General features: G+C 60.7%; 4 protein-coding genes and 1 long non-coding RNA gene across 9 annotated transcripts; 2 read left to right on the top strand and 3 right to left on the bottom strand.

The window, feature by feature from the left end:
- Positions 1-1,022: 1,022 nt before the first annotated feature.
- Positions 1,023-5,538, bottom strand: CCDC106 (coiled-coil domain containing 106). Of its 4 annotated transcripts, none has more exons than XM_016218361.2 (6): positions 5,308-5,538; positions 4,068-4,140; positions 3,830-3,934; positions 3,555-3,731; positions 2,358-2,570; positions 1,023-1,842 (listed from the first exon to the last, which is right to left on the bottom strand). In XM_016218361.2, the coding sequence occupies exons 2-6, from the start codon at positions 4,093-4,095 to the stop codon at positions 1,526-1,528; spliced, it is 840 nt and encodes a 279-aa protein (XP_016073847.1). In that variant the 5' UTR covers positions 4,096-4,140; positions 5,308-5,538; the 3' UTR covers positions 1,023-1,525. The 4 variants fall into 4 exon arrangements, with proteins under 4 accessions (XP_016073847.1, XP_087683076.1, XP_087683077.1 ...); XM_087826950.1 differs by lacking the exon at positions 5,308-5,538 and adding an exon at positions 4,709-4,831 and having other exon boundaries at positions 4,068-4,222; XM_087826951.1 differs by lacking the exon at positions 5,308-5,538 and adding an exon at positions 4,709-4,831.
- LOC148091126 (uncharacterized) lies at positions 5,133-8,080 on the top strand. 2 transcript variants are annotated; one of them, XR_015716003.1, is made up of 3 exons: positions 5,133-6,027; positions 6,840-7,303; positions 7,703-8,080. It is a non-coding gene; the product is annotated as an uncharacterized LOC148091126 (long non-coding RNA). The 2 variants fall into 2 exon arrangements; XR_015716002.1 differs by lacking the exon at positions 7,703-8,080 and having other exon boundaries at positions 6,840-6,892; positions 7,046-7,498.
- ZNF581 (zinc finger protein 581) lies at positions 6,986-8,133 on the bottom strand. Its single transcript, XM_087826952.1, has 2 exons — positions 8,041-8,133; positions 6,986-7,624 (listed from the first exon to the last, which is right to left on the bottom strand). The coding sequence occupies exon 2, from the start codon at positions 7,604-7,606 to the stop codon at positions 7,013-7,015; it is 594 nt and encodes a 197-aa protein (XP_087683078.1). The 5' UTR covers positions 7,607-7,624; positions 8,041-8,133; the 3' UTR covers positions 6,986-7,012.
- Positions 8,134-8,546: 413 nt separating this feature from the next.
- On the bottom strand, positions 8,547-10,538 carry ZNF580 (zinc finger protein 580). Its single transcript, XM_087827352.1, has 2 exons — positions 10,427-10,538; positions 8,547-9,481 (listed from the first exon to the last, which is right to left on the bottom strand). Exon 2 carries the CDS (start codon positions 9,462-9,464, stop codon positions 8,961-8,963), a length of 504 nt encoding a protein of 167 aa, XP_087683478.1. The 5' UTR covers positions 9,465-9,481; positions 10,427-10,538; the 3' UTR covers positions 8,547-8,960.
- A 6,183-nt stretch (positions 10,539-16,721) lies between these two features.
- ZNF784 (zinc finger protein 784) lies at positions 16,722-19,101 on the top strand. The gene is made up of 2 exons (XM_016218355.2): positions 16,722-16,799; positions 18,226-19,101. The coding sequence occupies exons 1-2, from the start codon at positions 16,722-16,724 to the stop codon at positions 19,099-19,101; spliced, it is 954 nt and encodes a 317-aa protein (XP_016073841.2).
- Positions 19,102-20,282: the final 1,181 nt, after the last annotated feature.

Here is a 20,282-nt window from a genome sequence, read left to right as displayed (position 1 = left end):
AACTGTCCTGGGACTCAGCACTTCCCGAAGGTTTCGGTGCTTGTCCTCGGGCCCGCCAGAGATTAAGCTCGACTCGAAGCTTCGGCTCTTCCCGGAGATTCCACTCGCTCACTCCTTCTCTCTCGCAGAACCTCGGCTCCCTCCGCCACCGCTTCGGGAAGGCCTCACTCTCGGAGATAGCTTCGGCTTTTTCCGTCGGTGCTTCGGCTCCTTCCGGCGTCGGGAACCGAAACGGGAGGGAGAACCGAGACGAGGTGGGTCAAGGGAAGGGATACGGGGAAGGGGCGGGGTCCCGGATCCCACCTGGCTCTCCGGGCGGGGAGAGTTGAGGAAAAGAAAGGCCGACCTCCTGGAAGGTTTAAGAAGGTTGCGCGAGACAAAAGCAGCCAGCGGGGTGAAGGGTGCGCGCGGCCGCTGCGGAGGTTGGCAGCGCGGCTTTGTGCGCCTGCGCTGGGTGGAAGCGTTGGAGCGCGAGATGGACTTCTGCGCCTGCGTGGCGGTGGGTCTAAGGCGAGGTTTCTCACCGCTCCGGGCGGCCGGGGGGCGGGATCGGGTCCAGAATCCCCAGTGCGCGTGCGCGAGACTTTCCCTTCCTCCAGCGAAAGTTCGAAACCCTGGCTGTTAAGCGAGGCCTCCCTCTCCCGGTTACCGTAGCAACCGCTTAAGCGCTTCGCTGTCCTGCCGCCGCGCAGGCGCAGCAGGCAGCGCTGAGGATGCTTCCAGGGGACGGGGAATCTCGCCCTACGGCCTCTCGGCGGGCGGAAGCCTCCCCCCGGCGGTCCCCCGTTTCCCCGCGGCCGCTCCGCTGGAGGTCACTGAGTCCCGCCTCCTGCCGCCGCGCCTCTAGTCCGAACAGCCCAGCGGGTCGTGCTTACGCCTTTCCCGCAGCACGGCTGCCTCGGAGGGCTAATCACACCGTCTCCCTGTTCCCGGTTTGACCGCCCGCTCCCCGGAACCCCCCAGGGTCCGTCACCGTCTCCGTGGCAACGGCCACCCCCTCCCAGGAAGAGGCCGGGGCCTAGTTTATTCCAAATTTTATCATCTTTTTAATTTAAATTCTCTGAATAATTAATTCTCTGTCTCACGTGGACTTGGGGGAGGTCCAGAATGCGGGTCCTCGGGGCTGGGGGCGGAGACCGGGTATGTACAGGGTCCCCGTCCCCCCAGCGTCCCGCCGTTTTCCCAGAAGGAAATGCCCAGTAAGGACAGGAGGGGTGCCAGTGTTTAGGAAAGGGCAGAAACAGGCCCCTGGGAGCCTGGCTAAGTGACACACCACCCTCGACCCCGGGAATGGGGAGGATGCTGGGAATGTGGGAAGCACAGAGGGCAGATCTATATACAAGGGGCCTGGGTGGGGTGGGGGTCTGCAGGAGGGGGAGGAGCGAGGCACACGCAGAAGCATGCTGTCCACCCCAGGCCCTGGCGAGGGGCACCCCACTCGTCACACGCCCCCCGCGTGCCAGGCGGAGAGGGAGAGGAGTGGAGTGGGGGCCGGAGGGCGGGTCCTGGGCCCGGTGGGGCGGGATCACCGCTTGAAGCGGTAGGTGATGGGAAGCAGCAGCTTGCTCTTCTTGAGGGCCTGCACCTTCTTGAGGGTCTCGTCGTCCAGGGCCAGGAAGCAGCGGCGCGAGTACTCGAGCAGACGCTCCTTGGAGGGGTCGAACTCCCCCACCTCCGCCAGCTTCTCGGGCGCCACGATGAGCAGCTCCGCGATGGGCGTGGTCAGCGCCACGGTGTTGCGGTCCACGCGGTGGTGCTCGAAGGCGCGCGACATGCTCTTCAGCTTCTGGAAGGTGCCCAGGATCTTCTTGTAGCGGCAAAGGACACCGTCTGCGTCCTTCACTGCAGGGCCAAGGAGGGGGGATTAGAGGCGGACGGGGGTAGATGGAGGTAGACAAGGGAGGCAGATGCTGAGAAAGTGGGACAGAAACGAGGTGGGGAGGGGGAGAGGCGTGCGGACAAGAGACAGAGGGGGTCAGGGGCCCAACAGAGCAAAGGAATGGAGGGAGACTGGAAGATATGGGCAAGGAGCCCAGTACAGGAATAGCCAGAACAAAATCAGAAAGAGGAGTAAAGGCAGGTGAACCGAGTTAGAGCAGGTGCGGGAAATAGAGGCAGAATTTGGAGGAGGGAAGTCAGAGGGAGGCCCCAGGGGAGGTGAGGAGGACAGGAACTATAGAACGGGTCTGAGGGATGAGCGCCCAGGCCTGAGCCATCACCCCCTGTTCCTGAGGTTCCAGAGGCCTGGGGAAGGTGGGCCAAAATGCAAAGACTAAGCCAGGACCACAGATAGGGGAGGGGACACAGCAAGTCCCCACCCAGGCCCCCTCCTACTTCACCCCCTACTCCTTCCTCACCCCGCTGTCTCTCCCGAGCCTTGGGCTTCCCGAAGCGCCTCTGGCCAGCGCCTCCCTTCTGCTTCTGCCTCTTCCTCTCCAAGTTACTGCCTTCTTCAGACACTCCACTGAGCGAGGAGGCAGCTGACTCAGGGTCTGAGGCATCACCGGCTGCTCCACTCCGGCCGTCACCCTCAGCCCGCCGGGGCCCAGGCTTCACACGGCAGTGGTCCTCTGGAGAGAGGTGGGAGAAAGACACACATTAACTACAGAAACACAAAAGAGGAGGGAGCAAGAGGCCTGGCTGCAAGGTGGAGATGGATGTCACATCACATAGGTCCCCAGGAGGGGCAGGAAGGGCTGTATAGATGCTTACTTAGGTCCCTATCTAGACGGCTGAATACAGGACAATCAGCTGGGACCTGAGGGCAGAAGTCTTGGGTGGGGCTTGATAGAGGATGCTCAGCTGACTCATAAACTTGGTGGCAAGAGGTCTAGGGAACAGTCAGCACTGGACTGGGGACCTCAGGAAAGTCTGACTATGTGGGGTTCCCAAAGTGGAGGAGGGTTTTTCTGGGGACCTAGTGGGACCTCCGGAAGAGTGCACTCCTGACACCCCAGAGGCAGGCAAGGTCTTATTGGGGTGTGGGGGGGTTAAAATCCTGAGCAAAATCTCAGGCTCCGGGTCTAGTGGGTGGGGAATGGCAGGGGCAGCCTCCACCTGGATGAAGGAGTGCTGAGGCTCTGTGCAGGGACCCCAGAAAGTAAGCTGGGGGAAGTCAGTGTTGGGGTTCCCGGGAGGTTCCCATCGTTGCGGAGAAACAGCAGTAGGTCCCAGCCACCCAGGCTTTTGGAGGAATTCAGAGAGAGGAATGTGGGAGTTTGAAACGGAGCCAGCCGGGGGCTGAGCACCAAGAGGGGGAGCATACAGGTAGGGTTCTCCAAAACATGGCTGAAGATTGGGCAAAGGAAAGCCCTGTCTGGGGAAAGGGATAGGGCACAGGATCCTGCTGATCAGCAGAGGCAGGAAGGAAGCTGGGCTTGGGGTCCCAGAGACACCATGGGACTAAGCAGGAGATAAAGATGCCAAGTCCCTACTGGGCCACCCAAGCTTGAGTGTGTGGGTGAGAAGGGTCTGGTGTCCCTGAGAAGGGTCAGAGCTGGGTGCCGGGGCCCAGGAGTGGGTCAGGGAGGGGACTGGTTCATGGGCACCCTCACCTGCATCTATGCGTGCAGAAGAAATGAACTTGTCCAGCTGACACCGCAAGAAGTCCCTCTCCTCCTCCAGGTCCTCAATGCGCTTCTGCAGCCAGGAGTTCCTCTCCAAGGCCATGTGCAGCTGGGCCCTGATGCCATTCATCAGGGCCACAGTTGGGGACGCAGCCTCCGGAGGCTCTAGGGCAGCCAGGGGACCCTGGTCACACTCTAGCCTCAAGGGCCCTACACCCCAGATGACTTGAGTGCCTCCCTGCCCTCCCCCACCCCCAGCTCACCCTTGAAGTCTCCCCCAGAGGGGCTCAGACTGTAAAAGAGCTGGGAGTCTACGTGGGGTGTCTCCTCGAAGGGGATAGAGATCTCCAAGGCCTCACCGTCCTTCACTAAAGAGAGGGGGGTTCAGCTCAGGGAAGTCCCCTCATCCCTGGGACCAGCCCCCCACCCTGGGGAGAAGAGGGCAAGCATGAGCAGAGTGGCGGTGGGCCCAAGGGTGGGGCATGGCCCCAGCTTCCTCACCTGTCCTCCGGCTGTTCCGGTCATTCATGACGTGGGCTCCCGCGGACCCAGGCAGCTGAGCGCCTCAGAGGCACTGGATGGAAAGAGCAGCCACAGATGGACTCCTGGGGACATCCCAGGAGGTGGGGCCCGATTCCTCAGGACTGGGGGAGGTGCTGATGGAGGGGAGACCCAGAACCCTCAGGACTGAGGGAGGACACCTGGGGGTCCAAACTCCTGGACTGCCACACAGGGACTCGGGGAAGGAGAGGGGTTCCGGTGGGGCGCACAGAGGGGACATCCTGGCCAGAACGAGTCTCCTCCGGGCCAAATGCTGCTAGAGGTGCTGGGGAGACCACCCTAACTTCCAGGAACAGGGTGGGGGCCCAGCCCACGCGCGGCGCCTCCCCCACCCACGGGAACCCACGCGCTCCCCCGCACTCGCGTGAGCAAGTACGACCCTTTCCCCGTGGAGGGAGGCTGGGAGCGTGCGCAGTGTGGGGGAAGGTCACGCGTGGGGTGCGCCCCCCCCCTTTTGTCCCGTGGGTGGGAGGGGGAGCGAAGGCTTCGAGGGCTCCCAGCCCTGGTGCGCCAGGACGCGGTGCAGACGCGGCCACCCGCCGGTGCCGGGGTCGGCCGGGCCAGGCCCCGTGCTCACCCACCCGCACGCGGAATCCGGCCCCGGAACGGTCCGCGGCGGCGGCGCCCATGCCCGGCGCAGGGGAGCGTCTGCAAAGTGTCGCGGGGAGCGGAGGGAAGCGGCCGCCCACCGGGGGGAGGGCGGGGCGGCGAGTGCCGCGGGGGGCAGGGGCGCTCTCCCGGTCCGCCGGTCCGCGCGCCGCCTCCTAGCCCCGGCCCCAGGTGAGGCCCGCCGTTTGCGGCAGACACCGAGGCCGCACTTGCGCGATGGCCCCTGGCAGCGCTCCCCCGCCCTCCGCGAGGCCCGGGCGGGGAACGTCACGAAATTCCCAATTCCTGGAGAGACGATGGCTCCGGGGTCTACCGGGTGGGCGGCCGCGCTCCGAGTCGAGCCCGGGGAGAGCAGGGGACAGTCGTGAAAGTTAAAGCACGGAGGGGGTCCCCTTAAACGATCCCCTGAGACTCACGGGTCCCAGGGTCCCGGGGGAGTGAGGCACCCCGCCCTGAAAATAGGGGCCTAGAGCCCACCACCAGCCCGCGTGGGAGTTTAAGGACCGGCACCTTCAGGTCTCGATCCCATCCCAAGTCCTGGCCGCTGCTTCTCTCGTCTCAGTGTACTCACCTGTAAAGTGGGGAGGATGCAGTGACGTCACGCAGGCAAACGCCCAGCCCCTCGCCAGGCCATAGCCAGGGCTCGAGATGGGCGCTGTTCGTGTCACCGTTAGTGTCCCCGGAGGTCAGACGGCGGGAGGCTCTCTCCCCCTATGGGAAGTGGAGCCGGTTGATCAGTTCTTCCACCCAAAACGGGGTCGGAGGAAGCAATGGGGCCCCGCACAGTGCCTGGCACAGACGAGACGCGCAAGGAAGATTCCTGGAGAAGGCGCGCGTCCAGCGCAGCCCCGCCCCGCCCGCCGCTCCGCCGGTTCACCAGGAGCCCCGGGGCCCTGGGAGTTTTGCCAGCCCCCCTGAGAGCCCAGCTTGGGCCCCGCAGGGGGAGGACCTAGACGTCTGCAGCACTGAGAGCTGTGGCCATGTGGCTTCCCATTCCAGGTAAATGGCAGCCTCGCCGAAACCTGCAAGGGGAGCCCTGGCCAGGATGGCTCGGGTTCGATTCCTGGTCGGGGCGCATACGAGAGGCGACCAATCTACGTTCCTCCCTTACATCAATGTTTCTCCCTCTCCCTTCCTTTCTAGAATCAATGAAAAACTTATCCTCAGGTGAGGCTTAAAAAAAAAAAGTCCAAGGGGAGGCACCTGTCCTGGATGGGCGTTTTTCACACTACAGGTTCATAGGCGGAGAATTCAATATAGTAGGATGGAATCTGCAATTAAAGGGTCATAGGTGAGCCCTGGCCGTGTGCACAGTTGGTTGGGTGTGATCCCATGCACAGAAAGCTTGCTGGTTTGATTCCAGGTCAGGGCACATGCCAGGGGTTGGGGCTTGATCCCGGGTAGGGGCATGCAGGAGGCAGCTGATGGATGTCTTCCTCTCACATCGATGCTTCTTTCAGTTTCTCCATTTCTCTCTCTCTAAAAGTCAATTTTCAATCCTTTTTAAAAAGTCACAGATAAAAAATATATCAGAATGGCCTACACGTGGCAGAAGTGACTCATTACTTCACATATGTTTGGTATATCCATACACTGGTTGCCATATAAAATGTGTTTCTTACAATGGATCGTGGTTTAGAAAATAAGTTAAAAAACACTCTGCCTAGATGACACAGGTCCTGAGGAACCAAGCAGGGACTAGCCCCTTCCCCAGCCAGGCAAAGCCAAGGCCCACTGGGTGAGGCACTTGTTGAGTCTCCCTGCTAGGTAACGGGTGGGCCAAGCTGCTGTTCCCAAAAAGAAGCCCCCAGTGCTCAAAGTGGAAAACGGGTTTATTGGGCATCTACACTTAGTCCCTGGGTAGGGGGTGGGGGGCAAGTCTGGAGCCTCTACCCCCAACATTAGTATGGAGGCCTTGGGAAGATGGTGCAGGTTCCCAGTGGCCCCCAACTATACTTTTAGGCAGAGAAGTTCCACATCCAGTGGTCTCCCCTACAGCCCCCCTGGTCAGGGCTCAGCCTGGAATAGCTGATGTCGCTGAGGCTAGAGGACTCCATTCTGTGAATGTGAGGTCTTGTTCCCATCTTGTCTCCAAAACACCAGACGGAAGATTACTCCTGAGCTCCTCCTTTCCCAGGGCTTGGCCTCCACAACAGGTGGGTCTATGTGTCCAGGGCCCCGAAACTCAGCCTCGGGTGCTCCCTGGGTGTCTGAGGACGACAGGAGTCCAGGCTCCCCCAGATCCCAAGGTGCCAGGGGTGCCCTGCAACCCCAGCTCACGGATGCTTCCACCGGGTGTGCTTCTGCAGCGTGCTCTGCTCCATAAACCGACGCGGGCAATGCGGGCACTGGAACGGGCGCTCCCCAGAGTGAACCCGGCTGTGCTGGGCCAGCTCGCCCGCCTCTCGGAATCGGCGAGGGCAGAGCGGGCAGCCGTGGGGCCGCCCACCACCTGCCCGGTGAATGGAATGGTGCCTTGCCAGGTGGCTGGCACGCTTGAATGCCTTCCCACAGGTGTCACACTCAAAGGGCTTCACCTCCGAGTGGGTGATACTGTGTCGCTGCAGGTAAGACATGTACTCGAAGACCCGGGAGCACACGGGGCAGCTGTAGCACTTTTTCTGAGCCGAAGCCCCGTTGGCCCCGGGCTGCCCCTGAGCCCCCCCGTCCGCCAGCACAGTGTAGGGGACGCCCTGGGTGTCAATGAGCAGGTAGTGGTTGGACCTCGGAGGGGACGAGCTCCGGGGAGATCCTGCGGAGGAGGAAGGTCTGGGTTCTGGGGACAGGCCAGTCCGAGGGGGAGGGTCCTCCATGGCCTCAGCGGAGGGCAGCGCTGGGGGCTGGGGACAGGGGGCCGGCAGCACCAGCATCCGGAAGGTGGCTGAGGCCTGGTGGGTGGGAGAGAGGGGCAGGTTACACGGAGAAGTCCGCGCGGCTCCATTCTCACCCTCCGTGGGCCCTGCCAGAACTCCTGCAGCCCCCATCTCGCCTCCGGTCCTCGAGCCCTGGACTCCGCGACCCTCTGTAGGGCTCCTACGGTCTCCCTCCTCGAGACGCCGCTGCTACCCTCGGCTCCACCACCCGCTACAGGCACAACCAGGACCTCGCTGTCCCTCCCCCCCGTGCCCTCCCCAGGCCACTGGTGCCCCTCTACTCTGGCCACCCACGCAACAGACCTCCCGGCCTTCTCCTCTGCCCTTGACCCCACACACTCCACCCAGAAGCATGTCTACCCCTCTTTACACCCCCAAGCCTTCCGCGGGCTGCCGCCTTGGGGCCCCTCCCACCCCGCGCTGCCCGCTACCTCCAGGCTCCCCGGGGCACGCCCATCCGCCCCAGATCTCTCTAGGTCCTAGCTCTCCCGGGGTCCCCCGCGCCCCACGCCGGCCCCTCGCCGAGTTGTGGGCAGCGCCCGCCCGGAGCCCGCGGAGCCGCCCCGCCCCGCCCCGCGCGCAGGTCCCCGGCCCCGCCCCTCCGCGTCCGCGCCGCCGCCGCCTCCCGGCCCCCGTACCCGGTGCAGCAGCCTCTAGGGTCCGGGCGACTCCGGAACGGCCCCAGTCTTCCCCCGCGGTGGCAGGCGGCGCCGGGACGGGGGCCTCTGCGGGTCCCCCAGGGGCTGGCGGAGCCGGTCAGGGGACCGCAGACCGGGGCACACAGAAGAGGGTCCGGGGGAGGGAGGGGAGCGGGGCGCTTGGGCAACTGCTCCGGCCAGAAACACACGCCGACATAAAGGTTCCCAGGTGCTTTCGGCCCGGCCTCGACGCTGAACCCTGCTGCCCCGCGCCCCATACGCAAATAAAACCCCTAAAGTGAAGTGTGGAATGTTTATTGAGTAAAGGGTGAGGGGAGTGGGTGGAAGAGGGTGATACAGAAAGGAGCCGTGCCCGTGCTCTTTTGTCAAGTCTTCCACGCGGACAACCATTCACTACTTCGGAGCAGAAAACCAGGGCTCGGAGAGGTTAAGTCACTTGCAAAGGCTCACACAGCACAGCTGGGCTGGAACCCAGTTGCGACTGGCTCCCAGGCCCAGGGAGGGGCAACGACTTGATCTACATCACACAGCTAGGGCGAAAGGGAGGGGATGAAGGCAGGAATGAGGTTTCTCCCTTTGGATAGATAGGAAAACTGAGGCCCAGGGTAAGGCAGTAGCCTCAGCAGAGCCAGGGAGTGTGTGGTTGTGCCTCGGTGTGGGTCCGACGCCGAGGCCCAGAGCCGGGTCTGGACTTAATGGAGGCGCACGTGCTGCGCCAGCTCCTCGGCGTCCTGGAAGCGGCGTGGGCAGAGTGGGCAGCTGTGTGGTGGGCCCGCCCGGGCGCGGTGCGTGGCACGGTGCCGGGACAGGTGGCTGGAACGCTTGAAGGCCTTGCCGCAGGCGCCGCACGTGAAGGGCTTGAGGTCCGAGTGTGATACACGGTGGCTCTGCAGCCGCAGGGGGCTGGCAAAGACACGGTCACAATCCGGGCAACTGTAGCCCTTGGGAGGGGGGGGCTCTACCGGAGGTTCCTCGGGCTGGGGCGGGCTCGGGCTCCGGGGCGGCGGCTCTGGCGGCTCCGTGTACGTGTAGGGGACCCCGTTGGCGTCGATGAGCAAGTGGCAACCCAGCAGTGGGGGTCGGGGCCCCGCCACCGAGGAAGGAGTGGAGGAAGGGCCTTCCGCCTTGGGGGACGGTGGGTCCATGGCCTCCGGAGAGGAAGGCGGGTGGGGTGGCCGCAGAGGCAGCAACAGCATCTGGAGCGGAGCGGCAACTGGGAGCGGCGGGAAGGGAGAGAAGTCAACATCGCCACTTCCTGGGGAAAGTGTGCCCCTTCTCGCTGCACCACTGACCTACCTCCCTACAAAAAAGAAACTCTGACTCCAGGCCAGGCCGCTCAGGTGCCGAGCAGCTTCGGGACGCCTCCGACTGAGAGAACACCCATGCCCCAACCTGTTCCTGCGGGGTCCTTCTCAGCCCCACCCACCAGAGGGCATCTTCCAGCCACTTCCCTACCCCCAGCAGCCAATCAACGTCCACGTCTAGTTCCCCTCTTCACTTCTTTTTTGGCTTTTATCTCAGGCCCCGGGCCCTTCGGAGTTTTTGTAAAGGGGTCGCTTTCTTCCTCTCCTTCCCAGCCCCCGGGGCCGCGCAGCAGCCCCTTCTCTCTTCCTCCCAGGCTCTCCTGGGTCTCCACCCCGGCCCCCCCCCAGGTTCGCTGCAAATCGCCCCCGTCTCGGGACATCCCTGTCCGCTCAATTTCCTCTCCAGCTACATCTCCAGAGTCCCACTAACCCGATTCCCCACTTTTCACTCGGGCTCCTATGCCCTGTTTCTACCCTTCGCGCCTCACGGTCTCCACATCCTCGCCCCACTTCCTCCCCATCGTCTGCCTCCGAGTCTGCGCCCCCAGGACCCTCAGCTGCCTGCTTCCTAAGGGCCCTGCGGCTCCTGCACCCCGCAGCCCCACCAGGGGTCCCTCCCGCATAACCACTGCCATCTTCACTTTTTCCCTCCCCCTTCCGGCGGGGTCTCTTTCCCAAACTACCTCCCAGGCCCCCTTCGCTTTCCCTTCCGAGCGCAGCCGGCATCTTTACTCCTCCGCCCCTCCACCCCCTCGCTCGCGGCGCTCCGGGGTCCCCGCGCCCCGCCCTGCCCGGCCTCGCGCGGTCGCGGGCCCAGGCTCCTCCCTCCGTCCGAGCGCCCCCCGCCCCCGTACCCGGTGCGGCGGCCTCTCGGGTCCGGAAGTGCGGGCCGAGGTCCCAGGCGGCCCTGGCTTCCCCTCGCGAGGGCCGGCGGCGACGGGCCCGAGACTTCCGGGAGCTCCGGGCCCGCGGCGCCGGGGACGCGAGCGCGGGGGGCGCGGGCGCCGAGGCGCGAGGGGCCGCGGCGTCCCTGGGAAAGGGCGCCGGCTGGAAACCCGCGCGCTGCCGCGGAGGTTCCGCCGCCCCCTAACGGGCCATTCCCGCTGCCCGCCTTTATTGAGCACCCTGGCGGAGGGGAGGGCGGGGACCACAGGAGCCCGCCCCGCGGCCCCCTCCCTGCCCGGACGGCCCGGACAGGAAACGTTGGGTCATTGTGACAGTGATCGATTTATAAACTGGAGCCCGGCGCGTTGAGTCTGCCGGAAGTTCCACAAGCAATGTGGTTCCCTTTGCTCTGGGTGGTCCCTGCGCCCCCTGCCCAGCAGTGCCCAGGGCGGGAGGGATGTGAGTGTCGGTGGGGCAGGTGGGGGGACCGAGGTCCTGAAGCCGGCCATTGGTTCTGATGTGGCACTGCCATGATTTTCCCGCCCAGCATATGGGGAAACTGAGGCCCAGAGAAGGAGAGGCGGGGGACGTGTGACCCTTCCCACTGGGCCCAAGGAGTAGCAGCTGCCCTGTCATTTTTTTTTTTTTTTTTTTAAGATATTTTTATTGATTTCAGGGAGAGGAAGGGAGAGGGAGAGAGATAGAAACATCAATGATGAGAGAGTCAAGGATCGGCTGCCTCCTGAACCCCCCTGCTGGGGATCCAGCCCGCAACCCGGGCATGTGCCCTGACCGGGAATCGAACCCCGAGCTCTTGGATCCTAGGTGGATGCCCAACCGCTGAGCCACGCGGGCTGGGCAGCTGCCCGGTCTTGATGGCACCCGGCACAAAGCGCAGTGGCCGCGTCGGGGAGGGGTCGAGGCAGAGAAGCGGCGGCAGGCGTGCGGGGGTCGTGCCAGCGGGAGGGGGCTTTTGAAGGCCGGGCCCCCGGCGGCGCACGCGAAGGGCTTAAGCGTGGAGTGCGATCCCGGTGGCACCGCAGGTGCACCCGAGAACCGCACCGGGGCGCCCGCAGCTCGCCCTCCAGCTGAGCCGGGAGCTTGAAGCGCAGGCTGCTGGGTCGGTGAGCAGCAGCGGCGCCGCGCGCTGCGGACCGCGGGGCGGCCGGCGGGGTTTGCATTACACCTGGGGGCCGTGCAGCTGGGAGCGCAGAGGGGCGAGGAGAGGCCTTATTGTCGGGTGCAGCCTCAGGACTCCAGAAAGTGGCCAGAGCTGCGTCCTAGAGATGATGGAAATGGTCGGTGATCTGCGCGCCGCCCAATGGGACAGCCACTAGCCACGTGGTGCTATTGCCTACTTAATACGTGGCGAGTAGGGCTGAGGACCGGGATTTTAAATGTTATTTATCTTAGTTTAAGTGTAAAAAGCCACGCGTGGCTCATGGCTACCCACCTTAGGAGACTGCTGCCCTCCACCTCCCAGGGCCAAAAAGGGCACTCAACAGGTTCCAGGACTTTGTAGTAAGAGTGTAACTCATCTCATGCATGACTTTTATACTGATTACATTTTGAACTGATAGGACTTTGGACATGTTAAGTAAGGAATGTTATTAAAGTCTATTTCACCCGTGCCTTTACACTGGTTTTGGTGTGGCTCACCTTCTATTTCTACTGGACAGCATCCTTCTAGAGGTGGGGACAGTGGGGACTGAGGGGGCATGCCTGATTTAAAGGGGAGGCTTCGCCTTCTGTCCACACCAGGGCTTAACTTTGTACTACTGACATCCTTTGTTGTGGGGCTGTCCTGTGCTTTGTAGGATGCTGAGCAGCGTCCCTGCCATCTACTCTGTAGATATGAGTAGTGCCCTCCCGACTCCCCTTCCTGTTGTGACAACACATATTGCCAAATGTCCCCCAGGGGTTAATTTTGCTCCTGGTCTACAGACACCCACCCAATCTGAGTCTCCCACCCAGAACCCTTGAGTTTCCGACCCATATACCCACCCCATCCCCAGAAATAATGACAATAACCAACTTATTGAGTCCTTACTACACTGCAAGCCATTGCTAAATGTACAGCATCCCCAGAGCAGACCCTCAAGGTAGGTGCTACAAGTTACCTGTTTTATAGATGGGGACGAAGCTTGGAGAGATGTGATTGGCCTGAGGTCACACATCCATACGTGGAAGAGCCAGGAGGGTACCTGCTTCAGCCTGACTCCTGAGTCAGAGCTGGTGACCACTGTCTGCAAGCAATTCACTTCTCCCCAACCTACAGTTGCTACCGCCCCACTGCAAACCACGGTTTAGTGACAGCCTGACAGCCACCTCTGCCTCCTCCCAGCCCTCTATGGCAATATTGCAGCATTAAAAAAAAAAAAAAAAAGCAAGCAAGCCCTGGCCAGTGTGGCACAGTGCTTAGAGCATCAGACTGCACACCAAAGGGTCATGGGTTCAATTCCTGGTCAAGGACACATACCTGGGTTGCAGGTTTGATTCCCACCGCCAGTCAAGGCACATGCAGGAGGCAACCAAACCATTTTTCTCTCATGAGGGCAGGGCTCAGCTTTGTACCGGTCAACATTCTATCCTCAGGATCTGGCAGTCTCAGGAGAGGGTCGGGGCTCAGTTCAATATTGGTTGCATGATGAATGGATGAGTGAATGAATGCAATCACCCCCTCCAAAAGTGAAGCATTATCTCCCCTCCCCAAATAAACTTGCTTCTTTCCCGGGACATGATCACGATGAGGCCCCACCATCCACACCAGTCTGGAACCTCAAATGTCCTCACTCCCCAAGGCCAGGTAGGCACCAGGTCCTGTCCACTCCCTCATCCTGAGATGTTTTGAGTTGTAGCCTCCACTCCAACCCCCAAGTCCCAGCTCTAGCCCTTTCCTCTCGTGCCTGGACCCCTGTACCTGCCTTCTCCCTGGTCTCTGGCCTCCTGTTCCCCTCCCATGCTGACCCGGCACTCTTCTCATAGCTGTATCAATGGAACTTCTGCACCATTCAAAACCTGGTAATGCCCCGCAGTGTGTACGTGTCCCATTTGCTCTTGAGGTCAATGAGCAGGTATGGGCCTTAACTGCAGGCAGGAGATGAGCCTGAAGGCCCAGAGGGAGGAGGAGGGGCTAACTGGAGGGAGGGGTGGTTGCTGGGAGTATGAAAATCTGCAGTTCTTGAGGATGAACTCATGGTCATCCTCGAAACCAGAGAAGTAGCAAAAGGAAGGAAAACTGCACTAACTGAGGGTGGGAAGAGGTAAGCAAAGGGTTGAGGCGACCACAGGACCTGCTGCACCCCCCAGTCTTTGCCTACTTATGTCACCCTCCACCCTCTAGTCCTTCGACTCCTCCTCTCTCCAGGCAGCTGGGGGGTTTTCTAAGCCCAAACTCTAGACTTTCTAACTCACTGCGTCTCCGTGCTCCCAGGACTGGCACAAGCATCTTGCATCCATCAACCAGTTCCTAAGAGGAGCGCCGAGGGTCTTCTTACGTGGCCCTAGAATCTGTGTGACGCAGATTCTTTCCTCTATCGCCCTCCATCTCCCCTCCCAGCCCCCTGGCGGGTTTTCTCTTTCCTTTGTCTCTCTTCCACTCCGTCAGGGTAACCCCCTCTCTTCTAAGACCTCCCCCCACAGGCCCTGAGGGTCTTTATCTCCCCAGCACCGAGCTCTCCTGCTTTCAGGCTTTGTTCTTTGACACTGTTTTCATCCCCTTGGAAATCTAGCACCAAGCAGAGCCTGTATTCAACCCACTCCACCGCCTCCCGCCGCCCCTCTCCAAGGCCCACCCCGGACTCCCCGCTTTAGCCCCGTCTAGGTCCCCGAGGGCTCCTCCCCCACGAACCTCCCCCACCCGCCCCACGTCCCGCCCAGCCCCCGGGTCAGGGGGCCCCGCTGTTCCCCACCCCCCAGGATGCCGACGGGAGCGTCGCCCCAAGCTCTCCGGAGGACCCTCCCCGTCCGTGCAGGACGCGGAGCGGCCGCCTGGACTCCGTTCCCGGGGACGCAGGAGGCGGAGGGACCCGACGTTCCGGGCCGTCGGGCGCCGACCCGCCAGAAGACGGGGGGGGGGGGGGGGGGGGGGGGTGTTTACGCGAAAGCCGTCCGGCCGGAAACACACTCTCGAAGGAACGGTTCCAAGAGCCCCCAGTTCCGATGACCTGAATTTCGGTCGTTCTTTGCAACAAGTATTTGTCACGTGTCTCCCATATGCCAGCTTCTGGGAATAAAAATGGAAAAGAACCAGGACGAAGTCGTCCCTGCCTTCCTCCCCCTTGGAAGCGACAAATCGTATTTTTACTGGATACGTGCTTCAACAAGGAACTCTCTTAGACCTCGTGGGGGCGACAAAGACCAAAATATGAGTGGAAATGTCTCACCTACCTGAGCACCTGCGAGAAACAGGGAAGGATAACACAATTAGGAGACTGAGATTCAGAGACGGGCATGGCCATGTTCAGCATCACTGAAGAATGATGTATAGGGTGATTTCGAAAAAGGTTCTTTAGTGTCTCAAATTCAACAGAGGCCCACGAAGCTAATGCAGCTTAAGCTTCTGAGGCTCCTCACTTGCACAAGTCTTTCCCTGGGTAATGAGTGTGGACAATTCAGAGCAGTTAAAATTATCAACTGCTCAAAACAAAATTGCAACGCCCACATCACATATGGGACCAACAACACTTTTAGGGGTCCTCGAAAAAAAAAATTTAATTTTGAAATTAGAAGAAAAAAGAATGCAATCCAGCCTAGTTTAGGTTCATCTTTATATCAACACAGTCATGAAATGTTATTTTAAATATATCTTTTGGAAATAAGGGGCATACGAAGGCAGAACTGCCTGGGCCCATGAAAGCACTGGAGAGAGTGACCAATGTCATATCATTTCACATATGTAGCAAAATAAGAAAGACATGTATGTGAAAGAGAAACCGAAAATGCAAGCTCACCCTCAGGTGAGGGAGGGAAGAGAATGGGGGGGGGAGGGGAACGACGACGACACAGAAGGCTTAGATTGCATCTCTAATGCTGTATATTTTAAGTTTATTAGTGAGTATGGGGAGTTGCTTATATTATTCTGAATACTTTTTTTGTATACAGAAATAGTTCATTATAAGATAAATATAAATAAAAGACTCCCTCTGTGTATTAGTCAAGATAGAATAGGTTATGCTGCAAACAACCCCAAAATTCAGTGGCTTGATAAAACAAATGTGTATTTTAAATGCTCCATCTCCAAGGAAGATCAGCACTAGGTTGTGTTCACTGTAGACACTCTGGGACTCAGGCTGAGTGGAAACTCAAGTTCAACCAGCAGATTCCCAAGGACAGAACAGCAGGGACTTGGTGACTGCCTCCCTGGCTCTCACTGTGAGCTGAAGTTCACACGCATCGCTTTCACGGACTCTTCACTGGCAAATACACACACACACACACACACACACACGACCACGTCTAACTGCAAAGGAAAGTGCAGTCTTACCGTGTTCCCAGAAGGAGGAAAAACAGGGAATTTAGGAATGATCGTAATTTTTAGGCATGTCCTACGCTGCCCTTACACAGAAAGCGTTTAAGGGTGCTCGAAAGGTCTTTCCAGTCTCTTTCCCCACTGGGTTTCCACAGCGCCTCTACAACTTTACACACGAGAAGATGCGCACGTGGCCCAGAGGAGTGCGGCGACTTCTCCAAAGTCACACAGCCAGGCCGCGGAAGGAGTAAGTGAACGACTAAGAAGAGCCCAGCCCTGTCCTCGGTGCTGCCGAGACGCCCAGCTTTTCCCAAACGTCACACCAACCTGCGGCTTCCAGCGACATCCCAGCACCACCGGTGTTGCTGTCTGCAGAATAGCCTTCTGTAAACGGACTTTGAAATCCTTCCGTTCGTAAACTTTGCTTCACTGCGTTATCCTGAGCCACGCGGAGCAGGTGACGACCACAGCGTGCAGTGGGAACACACAACAAAGGTTACTCAACTCGCGAGGGCCGATCGACAGCCAGAGCCGCCTAATGCCCGTTAAAAAGGGAAATCCGAGTCAGCTCGCGGCGCCTCGGCGGCCCACGCAGGCTGTGTCCTCGCCGGCGCTGGGAGGCAGGGGCAGGTAAATGTGGACGGCAAGGCGCCCCTCTCCGGGGGCGGGGCTACGCACGCTACCGTGAGCCCCGCCCACCCTCCGGGGCGCCGACGCCGCGGCTCTGACGCCAGCGCGAGCCCCGCCCCCTTCCAGAGCGACCCAGGGCCACGGGGGCGGGGCCTGGGCACAAGATGGCCGCCGAGCGCCTGGAGCCCCGGAGTCCGAGCTCAGCGGCCCGGGACCCGCGCGCCCCGGAGCCGCCAGACCTGGTGCGAACGAGGAGGGGACCTGGGCGAGGGGCCCCAGGCGGGAGGTGGCCGCAGGGCAGGTGGCGGGGACGGGAGGGGCCTGTGAGGGCTGAGCGGGGGAGGTATTTAGAGCTATGGCCCGGGGGGCGGGGTTTGCCGGGGCGAGAGGGGCGTGGCCTAGGAACGAGCCTATAGGCGTTGAGGGGCGGGGCTTAACAGGGCGGGGCCTGAGGAGGCTTGAGAATATTAGGGCTGCGGGTGGGTCCTGGGGTGGAGTTTGTCTAATTAGGGGGCGGGGCCTTCACGGGGGCGGGGCCTCCTCGAGACACGGGGTCTAGGGAACTTGGGTGGAAGGTTGGGAAGGTGATCTTGAAAGACAAGGGCTGGGGGGCCTATGGGGCCCCCACGTTGGGGTGGGGTTATGATTCTGTAAGGGTCTGAGCGATGCACCTCCAACGCCCAAGAGGGAGGTTTGGGGGGAGAAATGACTGCTCCAGGTTCCCCATATCGGGGCTGGACAGTGAGGACATTCATTCACTCAACAAACGTTTACTGAGCTGTTTACTTGGGGGCCCAGTAGATGGGTAGGTGCTCCCCTGAAGCCTGCAGTCTAGCAGGGGAGAGAGACATTTAGGAGATTTATTGTGTTGTGTCTAGAAAGGAAATGAAGACGGAGTGCTGGGGAGGGGGCGGGGCCGCTAAATTTAGACGAGCAGTCAGCTGCCTGCCCAGGGCTTGTGTTTACTCCGGGGTCAGAGAGAGAAGCGGGAGCCAGGCCGCGATGGATAGTACTACCAGGGTTTGGGATTTTTTAAGTGCAGTTGGAGCCACGGGAGCGTTCTGAGTGGGAAAATGACTTGCTCTGCTTTCCATTTTTCAAAACGTCATTCGGGCTGCTTTGGTCAGGTGGGTAATAAGGGGCAGGCTAAGAGCAGAGGTTCCTTTCAGGAGGCTTTTTCAGTTGTCAAGGCAAGAAATGACTGGCGTTTAGCTGGAGTGGAGGGGAGACATGGCTGGATCGTGATATATTCTGGACCAGAGGAGAAGTTTCTTTAAAATATATATATATTTATATATACTTATATATATTTACATATATTTATATATATATATATGTAATGTTTTTATTGATTTCAGAGAGAGGAAGGGAGAGGGGGAGAGAGAAACATCAATGACGAGAGAGTCATTGATTGGTTGCCTTCTGCAGCCCGGGCATGTTCCCTGACCCAGAATCCAACCGTGACCTCCTGGTTCATTGGTGGATGCTCAACCATTGAGCTACACTGGCTGGACCTGAGGGGAAGTCTTGATGGGGATAGAGCAGGACCTCAGGGGACCCAGAATGCTACAGAGGAGATGGAGGTTTTAAGTAAGTGGGACCGTGTTGGGGAGGCCTTGAGGCAGGGTCCACAGGCTCCTCTTTTCTTCCCCTACCCCCACCCGCCAGGTCCTGGTGCCTGATGACCGCAGGCCGGCCACGCCCCCGACTGACCTCATTGAGATCCAGGTGGTGAAGGTGACAGACACCACCCTGGTACCCGAGCCCCCGGAGCCAGGTTCTCTTCACTGTGCCTTGTGCCCAGCTGCCTTCCGGCTGGTCTCCGAGCTGCTGTTCCACGAACATGGCCACCTGGCGGGCGCCCAGGGCAGCGGGCAGGGCGCGGACCCAAGCCGGTGCCATGTGTGTGGCCACAGCTGCCCGGGCCCCACCAGCCTCCGCGCCCACTACAGCCTGCACACCGGAGAGCGCCCTTACCGCTGCCCCCTCTGCCCCCGGGCCTTCAAGGCTCTGGCGCCCCTGCTGCGGCACCAGCACCGGCACGGGGTGGCACCGGGGACCCCTCCAAGGGCCCCGGACGTGGCAGCCGAGGCGGCTCGGGAACAGCGGCCCGAGGTGGTGATGGCGGCGGCGGCGGCCGGCGCGGCCGTGGGCAAGCCCTTCGCCTGCAGGTTCTGTGCCAAGCCGTTCCGCCGCTCCTCCGACATGCGCGACCACGAGCGCGTGCACACGGGCGAGCGGCCCTACCACTGCGCGGTGTGCGGCAAGGGCTTCACGCAGTCCTCGGTGCTGAGCGGCCACGCGCGCATCCACACCGGCGAGCGCCCCTTCCGCTGCGCGCTCTGCGACCGCACTTTCAACAACTCCTCCAACTTCCGCAAGCACCAGCGCACGCACTTCCACGGCCCGGGGCCGGGGCTCAGACCCTCCGGGAGCCCGCTGGCGGCGGGGGCCGAGGGACCGGGGAGCGGGGGCGCGGCGGGAAACACGCTAGAAGAGGGGCGCGGGCGGACGGCAACCGTGAAGGCGGAGGTCGACCAGTAGGCCGGTCAACCTGGGCGCTGTGCGGCAGGTGACGGAAGAGGGGAGAGTGGGGGAGATGACACGCTGTGAGCAGAGGGACAGCCATGTTCAGGCTGCCACAAACCCACAGGGCAGCTCAGGGAATCGGAGAAAGGCACAGATGCAGCCCAGTGGATGTCCAGCTAAATGTGAGGAACACAGGCTGGATGTCGTTGTCCCATATGCCTGCTCCTTGGGTTGTCCTGTGCAAGGCACAGCGTGTCACAACAGAACCTGTGCCGCCCCACACAGGTGGAGCCAACACAGGGTTGAGTGGAAGGGCAGATCTGGGGTCTACCCGAGTGGCCCAGGCCAGCCCTTCACCTGCTGAACCCAGAACTGTCTTGGGGCCTAGGGTGGACCAGGATGGAATCTTTTGCCTACCTCACTGGGTTGCACTGAACATGGGAGGCCTCCCCACCCACCTTCAGACAGGAGACACCAGCCAGGTCCACCATAAAGACTCTGGAATCCCATCACCTCAAGCCAGAGGGTCCCCAAGTCATAGCCTAGAGCACTTGAGCCTGACTGACCACAAGGATCTTGACTCTGAGAGCTGCTAACCCTGGTCACATGATGGCCCCTCCTTAACCCACCAGACTCCTCTTCTGAGGCAACTGAAAATCCAGACAGCAGACAGCCACCTAACATCCCAGTCCTTGAGCTTTAGTCTCAGAGCCCACACTCCACACCCAGGTCTACAAAACAGCCTCAGGTTTCTCTCTCTTCACTCCCAGTGTGAAGCCAACAGCTTACTGCCTGGCCCCAGGCTTCCCCAAGAAAGGGTCAGCGGGTGATGACGGTGTGGATGGCGGGCGGTGTGGATGGCCGGCGCGTGGTGGGTGTGAATGAGAGTGGGGGTGGGAAGCCTCCAGTTCTGTTCCTATTAAAGGGCTTTCTGAGGGGTTGCTCTATATCGGTCTTGTGTGGGGGTTTTCTGCGCTGAGGGGTGGGGGGTTGAGGGGCTACACTATGGTGTTGCTACCAACTGGGGATTGCAATGGACCTTTCTCCAAACCTCTTTAGAAAGAGGGTGGACAGGTCTGACTATTCAGAGACGGGATGTGGTTCAGCTATGGGAATGGGGGCCAGGGACAGTTGGCAAAATGAAGGGGCTCCTGTGATCGGTATGCTCATTGACAGAGACCCGGGATTTGCACACA

Source organism: Miniopterus natalensis, chromosome 18 (assembly GCF_054644295.1).
Source record: "Miniopterus natalensis isolate mMinNat1 chromosome 18, mMinNat1.hap1, whole genome shotgun sequence".
NCBI lineage: Eukaryota > Metazoa > Chordata > Mammalia > Chiroptera > Miniopteridae > Miniopterus > Miniopterus natalensis.
The sequence above is the reverse complement of the archived record's forward strand: the minus strand, read 5'-3'. Positions and strand labels throughout refer to the sequence as shown.

Excerpts from the sequence above, each read along its gene's own strand:
- ZNF580 (XM_087827352.1), bottom strand. The coding sequence starts at position 9,464 with ATGCTGTTGCTGCCTCTGCGGCCACCCCACCCGCCTTCCTCTCCGGAG.
- ZNF784 (XM_016218355.2), top strand. The coding sequence starts at position 16,722 with ATGGCCGCCGAGCGCCTGGAGCCCCGGAGTCCGAGCTCAGCGGCCCGG. Across the intron at positions 16,800-18,225 it reads CCCCGGAGCCGCCAGACCTG|GTCCTGGTGCCTGATGACCG; the intron begins GTGCGAACGAGG and ends CCCACCCGCCAG.
- CCDC106 (XM_016218361.2), bottom strand. The coding sequence starts at position 4,095 with ATGAATGACCGGAACAGCCGGAGGACAG. Across the intron at positions 3,732-3,829 it reads CTCTGGGGGAGACTTCAAGG|AGCCTCCGGAGGCTGCGTCC; the intron begins GTGAGCTGGGGG and ends TGGCTGCCCTAG. Across the intron at positions 2,571-3,554 it reads TTCTGCACGCATAGATGCAG|AGGACCACTGCCGTGTGAAG; the intron begins GTGAGGGTGCCC and ends ACCTCTCTCCAG.
- ZNF581 (XM_087826952.1), bottom strand. The coding sequence starts at position 7,606 with ATGCTGGTGCTGCCGGCCCCCTGTCCCCAGCCCCCAGCGCTGCCCTCC.